At 35.4% G+C, this 21,983-nt stretch overlaps 2 protein-coding genes across 4 annotated transcripts; both read right to left on the bottom strand.

Annotated features, from left to right (window-relative positions):
• Window positions 1-134: 134 nt before the first annotated feature.
• On the bottom strand, window positions 135-14,169 carry LOC117101784. 3 transcript variants are annotated; one of them, XM_033241848.1, is made up of 19 exons: window positions 13,620-14,169; window positions 12,623-12,713; window positions 12,007-12,142; window positions 11,818-11,887; window positions 11,398-11,589; window positions 10,605-10,731; window positions 10,341-10,469; window positions 9,730-9,827; window positions 9,357-9,481; window positions 8,937-9,073; window positions 7,866-8,105; window positions 7,034-7,171; window positions 6,199-6,459; window positions 5,804-5,890; window positions 4,005-4,274; window positions 3,028-3,279; window positions 2,566-2,697; window positions 1,692-1,949; window positions 135-1,140 (listed from the first exon to the last, which is right to left on the bottom strand). In XM_033241848.1, exons 1-19 carry the CDS (start codon window positions 13,692-13,694, stop codon window positions 1,007-1,009), a joined length of 2,952 nt encoding a protein of 983 aa, XP_033097739.1. In that variant the 5' UTR covers window positions 13,695-14,169; the 3' UTR covers window positions 135-1,006. The 3 variants fall into 3 exon arrangements, with proteins under 3 accessions (XP_033097739.1, XP_033097740.1, XP_033097741.1); XM_033241849.1 differs by having other exon boundaries at window positions 1,692-1,946; XM_033241850.1 differs by lacking the exons at window positions 12,623-12,713; window positions 13,620-14,169 and adding an exon at window positions 12,815-13,526.
• A 1,749-nt stretch (window positions 14,170-15,918) lies between these two features.
• On the bottom strand, window positions 15,919-19,392 carry LOC117101785 (transcription initiation factor TFIID subunit 10-like). Its single transcript, XM_033241851.1, has 5 exons — window positions 19,249-19,392; window positions 18,111-18,256; window positions 17,907-17,971; window positions 17,530-17,641; window positions 15,919-17,136 (listed from the first exon to the last, which is right to left on the bottom strand). The coding sequence occupies exons 1-5, from the start codon at window positions 19,280-19,282 to the stop codon at window positions 17,047-17,049; spliced, it is 447 nt and encodes a 148-aa protein (XP_033097742.1). The 5' UTR covers window positions 19,283-19,392; the 3' UTR covers window positions 15,919-17,046.
• Window positions 19,393-21,983: the final 2,591 nt, after the last annotated feature.

The following is a 21,983-nucleotide window of genomic DNA, read 5'->3' as shown; positions in this document are numbered from 1 at the left end:
AATTCTTACTTTATATATATATATATATATATATATATATATATATATATATGTATGTATATATATACAGTATATATGCATATACTGTATGTATATATAAATATAGACATTGATACGATAAAAATCATATACAGTTTTATAGGAACATACTTTTATTAGGCACGAATATTTCGTCCTGTCCTCAGGACTTTCTCAACGTGAATGAGACAACAGTAGAAAATAATTACTGGGTGAAACAATCCATACACAGTTTATCTTAAGGAATTAATTCTTAGTGAATGTATAACCACTAGCAAAGCCTAGATTTGAGTCCGTTGATGTGTGATTTGATACGCATGATCCAACCAGGGAACAGTGAAAATTCACTGTTCCCTGATCCAACGTAATTCGGAGCAACGTGTATCTCTAGTAGCTTTGTAGTTACAGCCTAATATAATAAAACGTAGATTATCTATGGAGTGTCCCTGTGAGTTAAAGTGATCGCTTACAGGAAAACATTTGCTCCTATCTCTAACAGATTTCTTGTGATTATTTAATCTTAGTCTAAGTTTAGTGCTAGTCTCACCAATATAATTGCCTAGATTGCATTTGTTACAATATATCATGTACACAAAATTCGATACTATTGTATCGTGACTATAATATATCGAATGCCGTGTAGAAATTTATTATGAATTTAACCACATAAACGTCAACAATATTAAATTTAAATTCATCTAGTCGAATTCCACGAGTTACCAATATCATGCGATACCGCCATCGTTTTCGTTGAGAAAAAATTAAGTAAAATATATTCATTTATACAAAAGGCTTTTAAATTATAGTAAATAATGGTAATAGAACAAAAGGCCTTAAAGTTCCCACCACCAGTAATAGCTTGTGTATAAAGTGGGAACCAAAAATCATTATAAAAGTAACTTACTCCATCCGTAGTTTGATTGAAGATCAGGTATGTTATATACCATTATTTATGATAAATTATATTAAATAGTTCTTTTGGTGGTATTTACTTATGTATTTTACATATCGCTCTAAGCTTACGCTTACAAGATACGTCTTTCCACCCCCCGCCTGGTTTAATGGCTACACAATCTTCACCTTTGCCCTTTCCTTTGTTGTCTGGTTGGTTTTTTAGCCATTCTAAAAATTAATAAAACAGTTTCAACTTAATTGAAGGTGAAATGGTTGGTAGGTGTGGCAACCAATAATTCATAATAACTGGGAACAGTAATTTAACTGTTCCCTTATAATAAACAATATTCAAACGATATTTGTAACAACTTTGAATGTTTATGCTTTTGTAAATATAAATATTGCAAGTAAAGACGTTTTCAATTTTGTTTCATGTACTGGTACTGGTCTTAGAAACGATTAAACATTATAACAAGCAAAATGAACAATGGGACAAATAAAACAAACACAAAAAGTGAACGAAATCAACTACCTCAGTCGATTATTGTACAATGAAAACTGGACAATCAGGCATGCCAAATAGTTATAATATGATTTTGTATGAATGATTACTTTTGATTTTTCAACCCTTAAAATATTCAAGAAACAACACAAAAACAGTTTACGTTCTTTACACGGTGAACTTAAATTGAAAATGTTAAACGACAATTACAGAGTCTGTAAAAAAGCTAGTGAATTGGAACTAAAAATTAGTAATATTTTTCACAAACGGTACTTACTTTCGAATTTAGGTTTTCCTCCGGAAAGCCACTTCCAGTTTCCCTCCTTTTGTGCGTCCGTCAAGCCAATGTAAGCTTCTACTTTGACGAGCGTGCTTACGAAGTTGTTTTCATCTGCATCCCGGATGCTGGTAAGTTGCCCACCTTTGGCTTGGCAGAGCTTTTTGGAAACTTTGAAGTTCAGTTTAGTGTCTATAGCAACGTAGCAAGCGCCATTATATTCATGGTCGCATTGGCCTGTAGCTATAGTTGGTACTACTGTATAAAAACAACATCCAAAATATGGATATTGAAGAAAATTATAAGTAATAATTGTCAACGCTTATGAGCGCATAAAACATTGTAGGTATATCTGTGTTTTGAATATCATTTTTTTAAAAATATCATTTCACAGTACATGCAGCGGTGGCGCCAGAAATATACAACGGAGGGGTCTAATCCAAGGGGCCGACGAGGATCCTACAACTCCCTTGTATAGGGCTCACGGGGAGAGTTTGTGTGGCTTAGTTTGATCCAAAATGTGCTTTTAGACCACAATATTAGGGATTGAAAAAAAAAAACAACGTCATTTAGATATTCAAATTATTATTTTTTAAATTGTTGATCCAACAAACTAGTCGTGCGTCGGACGACGGGGGAGGGGGGAGGGGGTCCGGGCCTGTCCGGCAGAGGGACAAATTCCCTCTGCCCCTGGCGCCAAAACTGGGTACATGTGCAAAAGCTACCGTATAAGAGGAGAATAAACATTTTTGATCTTGGACGATTAGCCATTACACCCGTCTATTAGTACTGTATTGCAGACATAAATCAAGATATTTGCAGATATACGCAAAACACGAAATACAGATTGAAATAAAAAGCAACTGATGCTAACCTGGTAATGGTGCCTCGCAGATAGCGATTCTAGGAAACCGACAGTCCTCATCACTCCATTTACCTTCATACTTGTACATGACGGCACAATGTTGTCCGCTTCCGTAATTGTTGGGCTCAAACGAATTCCAGTCTATTACGAAATATAAAATACGTATTAAGGTAATCCATTAAATGAAAACATTTAGCATAAACACTGAACAAGAATGGTATATCAATACATTAAATTTAAATAGGGAATTAGTTTGGTGTGAAGTGGTAGGCAGGCACTTTGATGTGAAGCCATGGGTCTAAACCATAGTTGAAGAAAAGCTAACTGAACCTGCTGCAAATCAAGATTAAAAAAGATTAGCAGTATGGTATTCGAATTTCTAATAAAGTATACACTGTTATTTTGGTTCTTTGATTTATTGAAATAAACAGATCTTATGATGATTAAGAAAACAAAAAATAAATAAATTACTTGTATACGTTATATTTTCTCCATTTGGTAATACGTAAACGTCCTCTTCGGTCTTGTCATTCGGAGCAATAAAGGCGCATCGTTCTTGTGTTAAGCCTAACAACATCTCTTTCCAGACGTAATCATTTTCCTCCGTAGTTTCTATATTAACCAGATCAAAACCTAGCTGCCGGCATCTTTCTCTAGATTCCAAGTAAGTGTGTTTTTCGTTTATTAACGTGTAGCAAGATGAATTTAGTTTCTGATTGCAGACTGTGGGTGACAGAATACAAACTTGACTTTAACCAAGGAACATTTGGTACAGTGTAATAACTAATGTATGTGGTTCTTTCACGACCAGTTTACAGCAGTTTTAAAGATATATGCCTACTATACATCTTGCAAATAAGAGACAAATCTACAAATATATTAAACATCTGAACTGCATACCGTAATACAGGGGTGGGCATAATAATCGGTTGGAGGGCCAAAGTGAATTTTTGACTTAACACCGAGGGCCGCACACAAACTTTGCTGTTTCCAGTGTGCTTCCAAAAACCTCCAAGAACTGCTTTTACACCAATATATTCTCAGTTTTATTTTACTTTTTACATATGATTGGTGTTGGGCCATAAAAAACAAGGTGTTTTCTAGCCAATTTGCTTGGCGGGCCGTATACTTTTAATTCATTATCGCGGGCCGGAAAAATCGCTGGAGGGCCGCATGCCCACCTGTGCCGTAATATACGTAATATATACACAAGGGCGGGCATTTAACTGTCCGGTTAAATGGAATGTATTGTTTTGAATCGGAATCATACAAGAGGTAGACGCAATAATAATATGTATGCTTGTGTTCTATTCAAGAATTTAAAAATTAATAGAACATCGAATCATAACTGAATATTAACTAATAGTAGTTCATTGCTTATACATGACAGTCAATATTATTCATATCTTAACCACCTCTGCCATTTTTAAATACAACACTTTGATTACCATGAATATTAACTGCAAACGAACAAATGTTTTGGTACGTCACGAAATTAGTATTTGCTGTACATGTGACCAGACTCTGGCCGATTGAAAACTTAGAGCCAGATTTGATTGAGCACTCAATCTTCCCTTGGAACTTGTAATTGATGAATTTTGGATCGGGCCACGTAACTACTAGTTTCCCACACGTATTACAGCACCGCGCATTCTGTATACTGAGCAAAGTTAGCGCGTGTTCATAATCCATCGGTGGATAACCATCTGTTATTATATCTATAAATAGACTTTTATTCATCCTCTTATACATTACTTGTAATTTACATCAATGTATAGTGTTAGCACACTAAGGACTGCTTATGATCTCAAACTTTGAGTCGTATGTCAATTAAAAATCGATCAGAAAATTACAATCGACGTATAGTAGAGTAATTGTACAGGGGCGGATCTGTGTTCGAAATTAGGAGGGGGTCAGAATGTTTCCAAAAAAAAAAAATTAAAAAAAATAAAAATTAAAAAAATAAATAAAAAAAAAACCCAAAAAGAAAGGGGTATCCGGGTGTCCTCCCACGGGAAAAGTATGATTCCTAGATGGCGGGAAATCGGAGCTTTCCTGACTTCAGAAGGTCTTTTAATCAGGGATGGCGCCAGCGGTGTGGGGGGGGGGCGCACACCCATCGGAGGGAGCTCCCCCCACCCCCCGTCGGAAGAAAAACCACAATTCTTTGAGGAGAAAAAAAATTATATGTATTTTCTACACATTAGTAGACTCTAAATCGATTAAATAAGCCTTTGAAAACCCTAATTGGTCAAAATTTTCGGGGGAACCCCTGGACTACTACCGCAATATTTAAACCAACGCTCGTCCACGCCCACTTGCTTTCGTCTGGGAAATCTTCCCCTTCGTCGGAGGCATTGGCCCCCCACCCGTCGGGGACCTCGGACAAACCGTCGGGAAAATCCTAGCGCCAGGTTTTATCCCCTCTTGAAAACAGTCAGGTAAATTTCTTATTCTTATTACGTAAATGGGCCTATTATGCAGTGTTCTCTCAATTGAAACATTTTTACTGATAAATTTGTCTATACAAATTCAGCTATAATAATAATAATAAAATGTCGTTCTTATATAGCGCTTAATGCCTTTACAAAGCCTCTAAGCGCTTCACAACATTTTTACCGGTTGGAAGGTTATTTTTACCGGTAATATTGACGGCTAAAACGGCTTCGGGAGATCACTGGTGTGTGTACCGGTATACATACAGAAAAAAAAATTGAGTACAGTAGTTGCATACATATTCCATTTTCCATGAATCGATGAACCCCCAAAAAGAAAGGGGGTCGGGGTCCTCCACCGGGAAAATTTTAATTCCAAGATGGCGGGAAATAAGCTTTCCCGACTTCTGTGGTGTCTTTTAATGACTTTTAAGTACTTCCAATTTCAAGGTTTTCTCCTCTTGAAAACGGTCAGGTAAACTTTCTCATTCTTATTACAGTGATAGGCGTATGTGTATACATAAATATGAGTAGTTGTAGGCCTATACCGGTACCGGTACATATTCTTTTTTCTATGGATGGATGAACCCCAAAGAGAACGGGGCGGGGGGGGGGGGGGGAGGGAANGCCCAGGGAAAATTTTGAATCCTAGATGGTGGGAAATGCGCTTTCCGGATTTTTGAGGTGTCTTTTAACAACTTGAGGATTACTATGCACTGCTTATTCGAAAATATTAGGCCTATGCGATATCATGTGGATTTCAACAAGGTAGCAGCAATTGCGATGAATTTGAATCAATATAATATACTTACATCGCTGTGCATCGATAGTGACAGAAAGTTTCACGACAGTATGTGATTTACCGAGGTCCACGACCCACCAGGGTTCCCATTCATATTCTGAAATAATTAATATCATTTTTATTGTAACTGGTATTAGTATTATATATTATCACCATTACCCATACTATCATTGTCATCATCGTCGTTTTTTATAATTATCATCATTTATTATTACCATAACAATTACCAGTACGGTACACTTTTCATTGCCATTTAATTTTATTCTCATTTCATTGTCTGGATTTTTATCATATCATTATCATAATGATTATCATCACAACTATATTTATATCTTTCAATACTATCATTATTACTGTATAGTCAGATGTAGCTTTTCATGAAATTCAGTTTTAAATGTGGATTACCAGTTACAGAACAGCTACCATCGGAAGTTTTGGGCCAATAGAACGAATCAACCGCTTTCCACGAATCTTCCACAAATGAGCTCTGATTGGTCATTTTGTATCGAGCAAAGGATCCGGGACATTTTGCGGTGTTGCATTCAGTTGTTGCGTTAGATGTTCCGTTACAAAGGCCAGGCAGACTGCAATGACGGTATCTGGTTTTGGTTCCGCCTCCACAAGTGACAGTGCAGTCATTCCAATCGGACCACTGGCGCCATTTGGCTGATATAAAGGTTGTAATTAAAAATACAGTACTTCACTTCGGGTTATTTTGCTTTTAAATAAAGTTGCAATTACATAATATACATTGCCACCACACTTAACGATACGGGCGCGTTCAGAAGCCTAATTCAAGGACTTACAAACTTCCTTAAAATTGGTTACGCTGCCCTTCAACCAATTACGGAAGTAAAACAATAATATTAATATGCTAAAACTATTCTCCTGGATAAAGGCAAGCCCATTTCATTACCAATTTTTATTGTTCCTTAAACAATTTATAAGGATTACGTCATTTTTTATGTTTATTCAATCACTAACGTGAGATAGATTTGCGGATATGATTTATCATTGTCCATCGCAATAACAGTATTCCTATAATCTTTAGTTATGACACAAATTATTGTGTGGGTACAACTGATAGATGACATTATACAACCTACGATCTTAGCCTATTAGACAATTACCACACTCATAGTTACTTCCGTCAGCGATGAGTCTAGGCCTAGTTAAAATTTAGGCTAAGTACTACTATATCAAAAGCAATGACAATGAGTTTAAATAATATTTTACATACGTTCAACACTTTCTGGTACTCTTGTCTCGCATATAATAAATGGTTCGGTATCAACACAATATTCAGATATCCAGTCATCGTATACAACGTTTATACAGCAATCAGTACCATTGGTACCAACAATGTATTCATACCAGTCTGCAAAATGGTAAAAACAAGAAAAGAAACTAAGACACTATATTTATGTATCGACGATAATAGTTCGGTCTGGTGTATGTTCCAATACATTTCCTTTAAAGTCAGGCTCTGGAGATACAGATTTTTGAATATTTAAAAACTGGGGGAGAAGGGGGCGTAACTGCCCAATTTTACACCTTTTCCCCCAGTTTTTAAATATTCAAAAATCTGTATCTCATTCAGCGTAACCCAGTTCTTCGTCAATCAGATCTACAACATATCAAAACATTTTTTCCTCCGGAGTCTGACTTTAAAGGACAAATAATAATTATAATAGGTCGATTAATAAGGCGCAAATACACAAGATCTCTAAGTGGTGCCATGTCCAAGTAAACAAAAGGTAAGGTGAACGTAAAGAAAATGCAGAATAACCGATGCAGGAGATAAATAAAATATATCGTAATAATAAATGACACATGCGTCAACACCATTACTTCTGCTACTGCTACTAAACTAGATTGATCAACAGTTAAGCCGGGTACTCACTGCGCGCGACGGTGACACTACGACGAACGCACGCGCAGGCGCGGACCGAACGGATCGCATTTTTAATGAGGATCCGTTCAGATCGCTTGCCGAAAGCAGAGCTAGATTCGTCGTATGACGCAGTGAGTACCCGGTTTCTTTATAGTTCAGGCTATGCTTAGATACGTACCCAAAGCCCATTCCCACCCGGGTTCCCTTTCATCTACGTTATACGGGAAGTCAATCCAGTAACTGCTACCAATCAAAGACTCTCCAAACAGTTGCTTCAGAAACGCATTCTCTTCGAAGCTACTGACCATTAAGAGTGCCATTCCCTTTTTCTTGCAAAGTTTCTTAGCGTCAGCATGAGACGACTGACGTTCTAAAAAGATGTAACAACTTCTCTCAAAACAGTTTGGATTGTATATATCTGAGGAAGATTCATTAATAAGGATAATATCAAGAACAAAGTTACTGTCTTTCAAAAATATTGTTTATTTGTGTATAACCGATGATTATAATGTACTGTACACCATAGGAATCCAAATCACCGTCGTCATCATCATAATCATCATCATCTATTACATCTTAAAATACTTTTTTGGTTTTATTTTATGATTAATTAAGTTTATCATTTACACAACAATCAACCATCGCCATCGTTCTCATCATGATTATGATGATAATAATGATGCATCATCATCATCATTAACATCATCTGTACACTGGGATAATCATGAAATATTTTTATCCAATAGTGTACAAAGTTATTTAATGTGAACACGAACATTAAAGCATACGAATCTAGCTGAATCACAAAGAGGGTAACGATGGAATTAAACAGCTGAGCATTAAGGCGGCTCTCCATGGTTCAGTGCAAAGCGGTTATGCGGTATAGCAGAGATTCTGCTCTTGCCATCACCACCACCACCCTAATCACAATTTTTTATCATATCATATACAGGGCCAGATTAACATAGGGGCATCTGGGCGCCAGCCCCAGGCCCTCAGACCCCAATGAGGAAAAATTGGCTCCCGAAACCCAGAAAAATCACCGAAAATCTTTTTTTGTTTGTTTGTTTTTGTTTTGTTTTTGTTTTAGCCACAGAGTATTTAGGCCCACTTGCAATAACAGCACCAGGCCCCACAGCACTTTAATCTGACTCTGATCATAACATCATTATTATTATTATCTTCTTTTTCCTCTTCATCGTCATCATCTTCACTACCACTTTTAGATTAGGCCTATTATAATCATTACCCGTTGTCTTATCTTTATCATTGAAAGTATACTCTGCAGAAAACCCTTTCGATTGGATGTTGTAATCTGATAAAAAGAGGAGCATCAATTCATTTCCCTCCGTTGTTACTGTCTCTGGAATTCTGTTACCGCAATAGCTTTGAAAACGAAACGATATTAGTAACTTTAATGGCAATGACAATAATAATGTTCATGATTAACTAATCTTGAATAATAAAAACAATATCCATAAAGTTAGTGGTAAACAAAATAATTTTCAAATGAAGATTTTGTTCTTATACCCAGCCTTTACGCCAACAATTGTAATTCACAGTACCAACCCCTTTACCGCCACCACCGGTACTGAACAGCAACTGTAGAGAAAAGAATTGAAACAAAATCAGAACATCTACAAATGGGTATAATAAAACGATTACGTACAACTTATCTTCTTCGTCTTGGTACATATTCTTTGTACGTATATTGAAATGATCCCTGGTACAACTTGGAGAATCTTCTACATCAAATTCGGTAAATTTCAAAGTTATTGTTTGTCCTTCCTTTGCCTGTTACAATGATAGTAATGATAATAATCATCATCTTCTTCCTCTCACACAGTTTTGTGTAAGGGACCCCTAAATAAGTCCCTTAATTTGGACTTACAGGGTTACAACAATATCGCCATTGGGTTGTTCGGCGTTTTGTATTTTTCAGTTTTGTATATTTATGATTGTATAAAGTAATGAGATATTGAATATATAAAATCAAAACGACTGATGGACAAAACCATTAAAGTATAAAGTACAAAAATTACCTTCAAGTACCATATACAGTCCTCTTGACTATTATAGTTTGCAGGAAAATTCGGAGATTTAATTTTACCAGAAGGTTCTAGAATCCGATGACGACAACCTTACAGTCAAATTAAAAATATGCTTATAAAATTCAATTATCTATTTAAAGTGTGTAAAATTAAATATACAGTTCTGTTGACTGACTTATACATTACTATCAAGATAAGTACTGTATTAAATTTTTACATCCATTAATGGCTCATGTGGCCATAATGGAATTAATTGAATTAAATTAAGTTTCAAAACGGTAATGGTAATAATAACACATTAATGAACAGCAAACGAATTAAAATGTTTGTATTAATTTGAACAAACTTCAACTAGATTTACAACACGAGAGATATTCATGTTCATATGTTCTTCATCATCTTCTACCCCAACACGAACATCATGCTTGTCAAGTTAAAAACGTGCAGTGAAATCAACATACAGTAAAATTAGACTATTATCCAGGACTTCTATAGGCAAATTAATGTCATGATTAGGTAAATGTGATAATGATTTTGAAATTATGTCGCCAGCATGTGTGCTTGCGTCGTGTAACGCGTCATATAAATTTACTGCACCGTACCTGTTGAGACTGGAGGTGATGTGAAGTGGCAACGATCCCCGTAGTAACCAGATGGACACACACATTGACAGTTCGGACTTGGGCCAACAAAACCACCGTTCCTGCAAATATCCACGTGGTTACAATTTTCTGTTTAAAACGAAAAACAGATAGGCCTAATAATATTGATATACAGTTTTGAAATAACTGGCATTTTAACACCTATGCTTATTTGATAAATCTCAATTAATCTTAAAGCTCCAAATAAAAATATCATTTTCTCACCATTGCACTTATACATTTCATTAGCCAACTTGATGTCAAGAAAACTAAGGTCACGTGCTCTGCCTATATCATACTGCTTAAGGGGGTCAACTGTTAGAACCGTGGGCAATCCGTTTTCGCTGAATGTCTGAAATATCAATGCAAGTCAAAATAAGATCATCTCAAATATTCTTTCTTCATCACCAATAGACAGGAAGAAATGGAGTTGAAGAAAGATATAATGCGTGTTGTAAGAGAATCTCGTATGACGTGAACTAGGCTAAATTCCGAAGTATTAATCTAGATGCTCTCCACTTTCTTAATCTACTCGGATTGTCGTGGTGCTGTTTTGATTTGATGACATTAAAGCAAGATGGACCACGTTTTCGTAGTAAAAACTTAACTGCTGTTATATAGTTACTTAACTTAGCAACGGATTCAGCATTCTATCACTTTCTTCAGGCTAATGGACAATTGGAAGAATTGTTTCGGGGGGGGGGGAGATTTCCTCGACAAGAGCAAAGTGGGTGTGGTCGAACGTCGCTTAAAATGTTTTTAAAGGGGGCGAAGCCTCCAAAAATTTTGACAATTTATGGGTTTCCAAGGCTTATTTTATCGATTGTAGAAAATACATTATAATTTTTTTTTTCTCCCCGACGAATTGTGGTTTTTTGTTCTCGACATGGGCCCCCCCTGGGACCATCCCTGTTTTTAAATTGCAATCGACTGAATAATTTTATTGAAATTAATAGAATATTTATCCACATTTGAAATAAAATAACCACAATGACATTTCATTTTTAATTATGCTTACGTCACGAGCATAATGCATTATAGAATACAGGTCATAGGGCACCGTAGTCAAGGTCTGTCGTTTCTCGTAATTGTACGCATCCAGCTTGTTGACGTTAAGCCAGTTGATTCTAACATACTTGTCTCGGTCGGGTCGCTTGTGCTCATGCTCAAATCCAACCACGTGACCTATCTCATGCAATATGACGTGAACCTAAAGAAACAAAAAAATATTTAACTTTATTCAATGCTATAAGTGCCATCAAGGGCCAATATGCGTTAAAATTATATTATAAAATATTAATAAAAAGCAAAAGGAATTAGAATGTTTGTATTTATTTTAACAAACTTCAACCATGGTTATTACTGTTGAATACAGTTTTTATTGTATATGAAAAATTTCTCAATTGATACAATAAATAATTAAAAAAAAACAACTTACAAAATTACAATCTGGACCGAGAGAGACATACTGCTCAGGGAAACCGTATTTACCAACGCCTGACCAGCAGCTAAAAAACGTTTTCATAAATATTAATAAATTGAAGACCTTGTCTACAGTTTATGAAGTAGTAATACAGTAGTGGTTGCGGTGGTGGTGGTAGTGAAGTAGTAGTTAGATTTCGCTTACCTATTTCCTCGATAGAATACAACCCTGTTTTTGTTTTCGTCCAGAATGTCTTTCTCATCGGTGAGTTCAACAAATGTTATACAGGTGAGTCTCTCCCAGATGTTCATCGCATGTAGAATTACGTCTCTGTCTGGAACTGTCAATTACACAATTGGAAAATCATTATTACTTCCATTTTTTTAATTAACTTTTCTGCAGTGCATGGAAGGCAGCACCCTGTACTTTGTATATGCTACTTTTCCTAAAATAGACTTTGAATCAGTGGTGGCGCCAGGATTTGCCCAACATGTGGGGTGGGTAGGTGGGGGTCAGATGTCCCCGACCAAACAATAATTGGGTGTGATTGGGCGTCGCTCGAAATCTCTCAAAAGATGTTCTAGTGGGCGAATTTGGCAATTTGGAGGTTTAGATTTTGGAGTCTACTAATATGTATAAAATACATATATATTTCTTTTTGCTCCCCGACGAATTGTGGTTTTCTGCCCGACGGGGCGGGGGTCCTCTCTGCCCCCTTTGACAGACTCCAACTTTGAATTGAATTTAATCCATATCATACTCATTATTATCACACTATTATTAATTAATTCAATTTATTTTATTAATCAAAAATATTCACCAGACGAATTGTCAATAGTGAATGGAATGATTCCATCTGGCCATCTTCTGCCGTTTAATGTAGTTGCCTTACGCTTCGACCGTGGGCCTACCTGTTAGAAAAAAAAATACATTACTTCATAAACGTAACTTGTTAAAAACACACATTTGTGTTTACTCTCAAGCCAGACAAACAAAACGACAAATTGCTAACCTTTAAATTTACAGACATGTTTACTCTAAGATGCATTATATTGAAACTACCGACATTTGAACTATAAGGCTATAGTAAAAGTAAATTTAAAAGGGCTGCTGATGAAAATACCGTAGTTAGGCCTATTGCAATTTGCAACATCGGCTCCTAATCACGAAAAAGTAAACGGAAACTACAAGGAAAACTATCAAGGTAACCAAGCTACTTAATCAAGATAATAACACTCGAGATGTGAGGAGTGGAGCTGAAATTAACTGGCTCTTATAAATAAGCTTATGCCTATCATTTTTGTTTCAATTTCCAGCGATTTAGAGACACTTTCAGATTATAAATAAATTCAAGAGTGAAGACGATTAGTCAACACTCATTTTCTATGTTCGAAAAGTGTGTAAATACATTTCGAGCCTGAAATCGGCAAAGAACACTTAACCTGGGCAATATTTTACTGGTTCTTATTTAAAAAAAGTGTACAAGACAAGTTTTTCAAATGAATTTGATTAAACAAAGAAATCGGAATGCAAACAATCAGACGTACTCATTATAAAGGACGATTATTTACTAAAATTCCTTAAAAAACTTATTTTGGCGTATGTGGCGCTCTATTAGGTAGTCATAATAGAGTCTATTACTATAACAATGTTATATCTATAGCCTTCCATACTTAAATATAAATTTAGGCATGCATGTGAACAGAACTTGTATCTATATCTGTATCTGTACCTGTAAATTGGTATACTACATAATACCATTAATCCTGAACAAGAAATTGCTACAAAAAAATAAAAATCTTAAAAATCATATTTACTATAGATATGCGTTGATATCCTTGCGCTGTTACCATGACGAAAGCGAATGCCACCACCAGTTTAATCAAACACATGTCGCCTGGTTGTTGTGCACGCACACTCCGCCAAGCTTTTATTGACTCTGTAACTTGTATAGCAACCCAGAATAATAATAGTGGAATAGTGGAAAGGTCTTTAGTTATATCCAGTGGTCACAACGACCCCATCACGCCTTTAATGAGCCTAAAAGGAAGGAAGGCTTCAATCGCGAAGACAATACAGAACACTTCACAATGTAAAGTTCACTGATTCATTTAATTTCATTCAAGCAGTAGTAGGCCTGATAAATCAAGGTTGTTTAGCAATGTAAACACTGTCAGCGACTTTGATTTATCATGTTTACTATAATTTTATAATACTGCGATTTCTCCGGATTCACTCGGTGAGGGCGTCAATCAGGGGTGATTTGGCAAGATCGAATTTTTTATCTATCAAAAGGTTTCCGTGAGGTTGCAGCCTCAATTTCCACCGGAAGCACTTCCACAAACAAGCGATACATTTAAGGCATATGCTCCATACGAAAATAACATGTTTCCTTATTTAACCACGCTATTCCTTCATCAGTGGCAATATATGAATACAGATGAAATTAACCAATCTTTTCACTTGTACTTTACTAAAGTATACTTCAATAATCATTTTACTACTATAGAATAAGTGAGAGATAGAACCATTTTTTATTCTAGTATATTCATCATAGCCTAGGTAGTTAATCACTAGTGTTACAATTATATTTGGTTAATATCGTACCACATAAGCGAAAAAGAGGATTTCTCCTGAACAGAATGTGTAAAGTATTATATTTCTCCATTATATTTGTGACTCATTCGATTTTTTAAAAATAAGTACTTCAAAGATATTGAAAACAAATTGTATTTTATAGCGAATATTAACTATGCACCTCCCCATTAAAGTTTACCAGCGTTTTAAAAAAACATCATTTTCTGGTAACGCAACAAACTCGTCAATCGACCCGTACTACAACAAACTTACACCCCATGTCAAACTTAAGGAAAAAGAAGCTATAAAATAATGCTACGCGATTACAACAATTAAAACATGTTGAGAACATACAATGCGTGCCCGGTCAACCTTGGAAGCATTACGTCAATTTGTGACAGAACTGCTAGTAAATTAGTCATGAGTATTAGGTTGAATGATCATATTAAGTTCTTATTCGGAAACAACATTCAACAGCCGGGTGACAATTATGTGACGGAGTACTACCACGTGATATAACGTCTGGTTTTGTTTGAGCCATCACCCCACCACCTGCTCCATTCATCCCAAATGAGTGCATCTACTCCAGTACTCAGCAGATTAGCCACAAGGGTCTCGGTGATCTGACAGACCTTTGCGTGCTTGGACGACTCGACAGCTGCAACAATTAAAGTACGGTACTGTTGCTATGAGAAAAACCGAAGTAATTTGGTGTTCTTTCCCATTTCTCTGTCAGGGACACCGTATGGTAGAACAATAAAAAACAAACTGCTTTAAAGAGTTTATTTTAATTTTTTACTTATCATTGAAGTACACCCTCTGTATTGCGGGAATGAACAATGGCATTCAATATTTTGAGAGTTTGCTTTTCAATGTTAAGTTATTACGGTATAGAAGATCCTTACCGATTCTGTATCATTTTGCATTGGCAATTTATTTATTTTGTGGTAAAAGTGCAGTAATAGGAAGTTAACACATTAGATAAGGATTTTAACGTTTTCATTTATGTTTTTTGTAGACAGAATAATTGAATGGTAGTGCCAGTACAACATTACCATCTACTCATACGGTCCAATTGGCCATACAATCCGCTTTAAATAAGACATCCTCTCTTGCAGACAATTCAAAATCTTAAAAAAAAGTTTATTGGGTTTTATTTTTCACTTTATTAAACTATTTATAAATAATATTATTGTTAACCTATTATTATTACTGTATTATCATTTTAAAAATTATTTTTTCACTTTTTTGAATTTTACATTTGACATTTACCATATTACATACAACTTGGAAAAAACCTCAACATCCGATGACACACTGCGGGGGTAGAAATTCTTGGGTTTCTCTGGAGATACAATTATGGTTTGTTGGAAATCGTGACACATCCGCCGAACTTTTTTAATGGCAAAAGCAAAAGAATTCAAGGATGTACCCAAAAGAGGGCGCACTTTAAATAATCATAACTGGCAAGGTAACATTTTCAAGAACAGCTTTGGTTACTTAAGTTTAATAATCTTGGCTGGAAAAATCTTTTAAAAGTTGAGTGCATGTGCGCAGTGCTGATGAGCACGTAATAGCAGAACTGCTCAATGTAGTGCAGATTTGTTAAATGAAAATTAACATTTTTGCAACTAAAAAAACAAAACAACGAAAGTGCTAAAAAGGTATTGTTACTGTTAATTCAAAAACAAACCCAACCTGTAAATACAAATAAAAAATAAATAAATAAATAAAAACATAAATATAAAAATTACAAAATGTCATGTATAGTAAACTCACTATCAGGATTTCTGTAGTTTTCCAGGTGGACCATCCGACTCATTTGAATCTCTTCCGGAAGTGTTCATAAAATAAAAATATTTCTCAGCAATAGTTCCATAGAAATTAGACAGTTATAAAAAGTTTCACTAAAAAATAGTCAAAAGATTTAAAGTGGTAAAGTTATGATTTTGCTTCATTATCAATCCTTCAGTTTGATTTGATACTCAAATTCCCTGTCACTATTTTTGTAACTACTAGTACAAATCATGTCTTGTGATTGTAAAAAGCCTCTTTTAAGTCAAGCTTGTTTATCTTTCAATAAATGAAGCGGTTTTACATCAGGATCAGAAAAAAAATATTTATGTACTCTTAAGTTCACATTTAGCCTAAGTGGAGATGTGACTTGCTGACCATTGGTTTAATCCTTCAAAAGTTATTTTTGTGTTCAGACAAGAACATCCACTTCTTAAGACATGGACAGAATCTGATACAAGGCATTGATTGGTTCAAATTTATCAAGAGTTGTGAATGGACAATCCTGAATCAACATCCTTTTGTTTTGAAGCAACTGTATGACAAAAGTTGAGGCAATATAAGAAAATTTTTTGCATTAGAAATATCTCTAATGCTACAACCTTTCATGCTATTGAGTACTGTATGTACATTTGTAATCGTGTTGCTTTCAATGACATTTGTTTTTTCAAGTTACGGAATTAAAGATCTTCCATTGTGACATCACCAGAAGATTGCTGTTGTATTGTGACATCATTGCACAGTAGCTCTCCATTGTGATGTCATCTCACTATTGCTAGTTCCCTCTCAGTATTAATATCTAGCACATGTTAAATATGTACATCTGAAAACATCAGTGGTGGCTGTCTGGCTACAATGCAATACAACAAACTGCTAAGTGAAGTAGTATGGCTTCTTTACATTGATGCCACGTTCTTGCAGAGCAGGTGTAAGGTCTTCCAATGTTAATGTGTAACGCTTGTCCTGCAAAACAACAATAATATGGAGAATCATAAACATACAAAGTGTATTCATACAATGGTTTGTACAGTATTTACAAGTCATATTCTCAACCTGAGTTTGACTGTGGAAATCCCATGTTGCTCATTTTTCTTGTGTCCTTAAGCTGGGTAGTCGAGGATATGGAGTTAGCTGTATGAATAGGAATACTCTGTGGCGATTTCACTTAGGATGCAGGGAGAAAATAATGTCAATGACAACTTACTGTAAGTGTGACCCATGAGTGACCTACCACAGTAAATGTACAGTCAACTTCGAATAGCACAATGGTCAATTCAGTTTCAATTCCATTCACTTTAAATACAATTAAAATTTCATCATTGTTGAAAACATAATACAGTATCCCTATTTACTCACCTTTCCAGACTTCTTAGAAGTTTGAGCAGATCCCTTCATCTTGCAGTGTTGCAATGACTCATTCACAACATCTGAGACAAACTTCTGTGCTGCTAGTGATATTAAACGCATTCTGAGGAGCAACCACAACAATTATAAGACTTTAAATTTAAATAGTCAGCTCAATGACAACAGATTAGGATTCATACTTGATGTCAAGGTTTTTGAATACCAAAAGACAAATAATTATTAATATAAAGCTGGACATACTGTATTACATGTGGGACTCCATTTAATTATTGAGCCCGTCACTTAACCTTTGCTCTACTATCAGCTCCCCCTTCTTAGATACAGTATACCACTGTAAACAGATAATAATCAACTTAACGATTACTTACACCCTAGGGTCTGAAGCTTCAAACCCAGCACGGTTGAGATAAAACCCAGTGACAGCATCAGGAATCTGGAAAATAGAAAAAACATATGTATACAAATAAATCTCTGTAGAATTCATTCAATATGTATTATTCAGTTAATAAATAAATCAATCAAACTGAAATTAATGAGTTTTAATTAACAGAACATTTCTGTAAAGAACCTACTGTAGGAGCGTAATCTTCAATTTGTGTTAAGAAGCTATTTAATGTATCATCAACAGGTTCAATATCAGCTTCTTTGCCATCATTGCTAGATGATGATTCTATTGAAGCTGAAGAGCTGGTTGTGTGTGGTGTTGAACCGTTGTTGGCTGAAAAACATAATGATGATGAAAAAAGACTAGTTTGTAGTCAATTACTGTAGAATGCCTTGATATGAAATGATCATAGTACTGTACTGATGTTTACAAGTACAGTAAATCAATGGTTAGGGACACATATATAAAGTCATAAGATGGAATCAAATTTATATTCAAAAAATATGTTTTTGTTGTACCAGTAAACATATTTGCCAGAAATCCTGAGCTATTCAAGTGAAAAAAGATGGAAAAACGACATTTTTTATTAAAAAATATATGTTGATTGAAAAAAAAATTGAATGAGGGAGAGGGGTGACAAACTAATAATTTTTTTTTATGGGGGATAATATGATGACCGAGACTAAAGCCTGCTTAGTTTCCAAGTAGCCACAGTTAATTTTATTAACCAATTTTCTCCTAATCACTATAAACACATACAACTTGGCCCTTCACCAACTTGGACCATACCAACTCTGCCTTTCACCAACTCGGCTCATAAACAAACACGCCCCTTGTTAACTCGGGCAGTCTGACTGTAAAAAAAATGGTTTGGGCGCCGAATGGCCTAGGCCTAGGATCTCCCACACAATAATTAGGTCTAGTCTAGAATTCCGTCCACACATTTCAGAAACTAAGGGTCTAGCCTACTATCTAATACTTACTAGAGTACTAGGCCTAGTTCGGCTAGGCCTAGCCTATTAGTCTAGGACCTAGGCTAGCCTAGCACAGCGGCCAGGGCCTTGCCAGGGTCTAGCCTAGGCCTAGTAGCCTTAGGCCTAGTAAAGCCTAGATACCCGCCTAGATAGCAGCCTCTAGACCTCCATCCAGCCTAGCTAGGGCCTAGGCAAATTGTAATTTATACTGTAAGATATATCTATGGCATAACGCTAGCCTAGGCCTAGTAGTCAAGACGCTATTTAATTAAAGTCATGGGACGGCAGTTACAATACTTTATTATTGTCAAATGTCACCGAGGTATAACCTAAATATAACCTAAATCTTACTGTTTGTTGTTGGAGTATCAGCTGGAGAAGCCATGATGGAAAGCTGAGTACTTTATCCGGAACATCAAATCCAGATTAGTTTGAGCCGCTCTGTCTTATATTTAATTTGTTCATAAAAGTTCATGCCTGTAAAAGCGTATAAATTGGTCTACTAAAAATACATACATAATAAACCGCTCTGCATTTCGCTTGTGTCCTTGGGCAAGGCACTTTATCTACATTGTTTCTCTCCACCCAGGAGTATAAATAGGTACCTGGTAGGGTTAAATGCCAAAATGCGCTGATGAAGCTGCTGCAACTTTATGGAACAGCTGTCAATAATTCTAGTACTAGAAAATATTAAACCTAATTTATTACTTACATTACAGACGACATTATCATTTTTCAAGTATACCCTGTAATCCTAAAACATAACTACGGTAACTTAAACATAAATAAATAACTTAACTCCTTACAAGCCTACCTCCGGACACTATTTAATAGAAATGAACTAACTGAAACTGAATACAAAGAAATTCGTCCAGTATCAACCATGCCTGGTAGAGCCCATGGACTACCTAAATTACATAAAGATTTTGATAATATTCCACTCCTAAGACCTATTATTGACACGACCGGTACTTGTTATTATTCAGTAGCTAAGTACTTATCAAACTTATTAGGCCCTCTAACGGTTAATGACTTTGTCCTTAAAGATTCTTTTGATGCTGCTGACCGCATTAAAGCTATACCAAATAATTTATATAATTTAGGTTACCGTTTTGATCTTTTGATGTTGAATCTCTGTTTACAAATGTTCCCCTTACTAAGGTAATTAATATAATTCTTGATAGGGTTTACAATAACAAACTGATATCTACTAACCTTAAGAAAAATTCGCTAAGGAAGCTACTTAGAGATTGCTGATCATTAGAGTAAGAATGCTTTGATCTTTTGTTTAAATCACTGCTATGTCACCTACTAGAGGTAATGTTTTGATTGGTTAAACACTTTTGGTACTAGTGCATATAAGCTTGCTAATATGGATAATTNTTTCATTCCTGATGATGACATAATTAATGTCGAAATATTGAATCCCAACACGATGGCGTGTATTTCAATACTTGGAGTATGTATTATACTTTCTTATCTGAGATTAATCAGTGGACCTTTCGGTTATATGTATATATATATATATATATATATATTATATATATAGGCCTATATACGGTACATATATATATATGTATATATAATACTGTATATATATAGGCCTATATTGTATATATATATAGTGCATATGACCAACAGTAGCTTAGATTTTTAATTTTTTTAAAATTGAGAAATGAATAAAAAAAATATACTTAATTTGAGGATGGGGTGCGGGGTGGAGGGGGAAGGAAGCAAGAGCACATTACTTACAGGGGTATTGTCTCAAACCGTCATAACTACTTTGAGTAAGCTAGTCACCTATCGATGGCTAGACCTAGAAGGCCTGTCGCATCGTAGCCATTATCAACACGGTCCTGGCGTCATTCCTTGAATCGGGACGGTACTTACTACCGCTTGAGTTCACGATGTACACATGGGTCATATAGTATAGTATAGTAGTGTAGTATAGTGGATTTGAATAGCTTGGTGGTTAAGATGCTTGCCTTCCAATCCCAGGGTCCTGTGTAACGGTTCAATTCCTGCCAGTTGCAGGATTTTTTCTCACGACCAAAACAACTCCACTCCCTAAATCTCATATTGAGATTTAGTTTGTGTAAAGCATTGTGTGTGTATGTTTGTCTTGTGTAAGGGATTGTCACCTACAAGTAGGATAGTGATATATTCGCTATTGACAATCCTTAGCACATGTATTGTGTGCCTAAATAAATAAAAAACAACAAAAATAAAAATTTAAAAAAAATATTATGTAAAGATAATTATTTGTCCCGAATTATAATTTGTATTTTTAATGTATTACTAGAGATAGGTCCCTGCATTCAACAATTATGTGGATACTCATTAATTGTACTGATATTTACTATCAACTATTGCCCCGGCGTCACTAATTTGGATCAAGACGGAACGTAACGAAATTATCTTCAATCACTTCAATGTTAAATTCCTGATTTCACGACGTGTATGACAAGGGACGCTACGTACCTATCTCATTGTGTTGACGTTGGGAACGTTTTACCTTCCTATCATGCACGATAATACTTTCTTCCTATTTACTATTTTGTCTATGAATGAAATACTAATTATAGTTGCGTGCATTTTAGAATTCTGAGAATATTCATCGTAATCGTATCGTAAATATACACAATGGAGCAAATGAAACTGCCTACAATATCGCGCGTAGAGTTGGGCCTCTGGCTTATTTATTTAAAATTACTGATAAATCGCTAAACCAGGTTCAATGATAGTCATGAAATGATAAATTCCTGATTTCACGACGTGTATGACAAGGGACGCTACGTACCTATCTCATTGTGTTGACGTTGGGGACGTTTTACCTTCCTATCATGCACGATAATACTTTCTTCCTATTTACTATTTTGTCTATGAATGAAATACTAATTATAGTTGCGTGCATTTTAGAATTCTGAGAATATTCATCGTAATCGTACCGACGTCAAATGTTTGTATCAAGACGGCACGTCCGTTGAATAATCACAATCTAGTTTTTTACACTAATTTAAGTGTATGGGTAGACTTGCAGGGTCTTTGCCTAATTATTAAATTGATATCACCATAAACTATAAACA

This window comes from Anneissia japonica, unplaced genomic scaffold, assembly GCF_011630105.1.
Source record: "Anneissia japonica isolate Jap-2015-1 unplaced genomic scaffold, ASM1163010v1 scaffold4988_len2956909_cov206, whole genome shotgun sequence".
Lineage (NCBI taxonomy): Eukaryota > Metazoa > Echinodermata > Crinoidea > Comatulida > Comatulidae > Anneissia > Anneissia japonica.
This window is presented reverse-complemented; position numbering and strand designations above follow the sequence as displayed.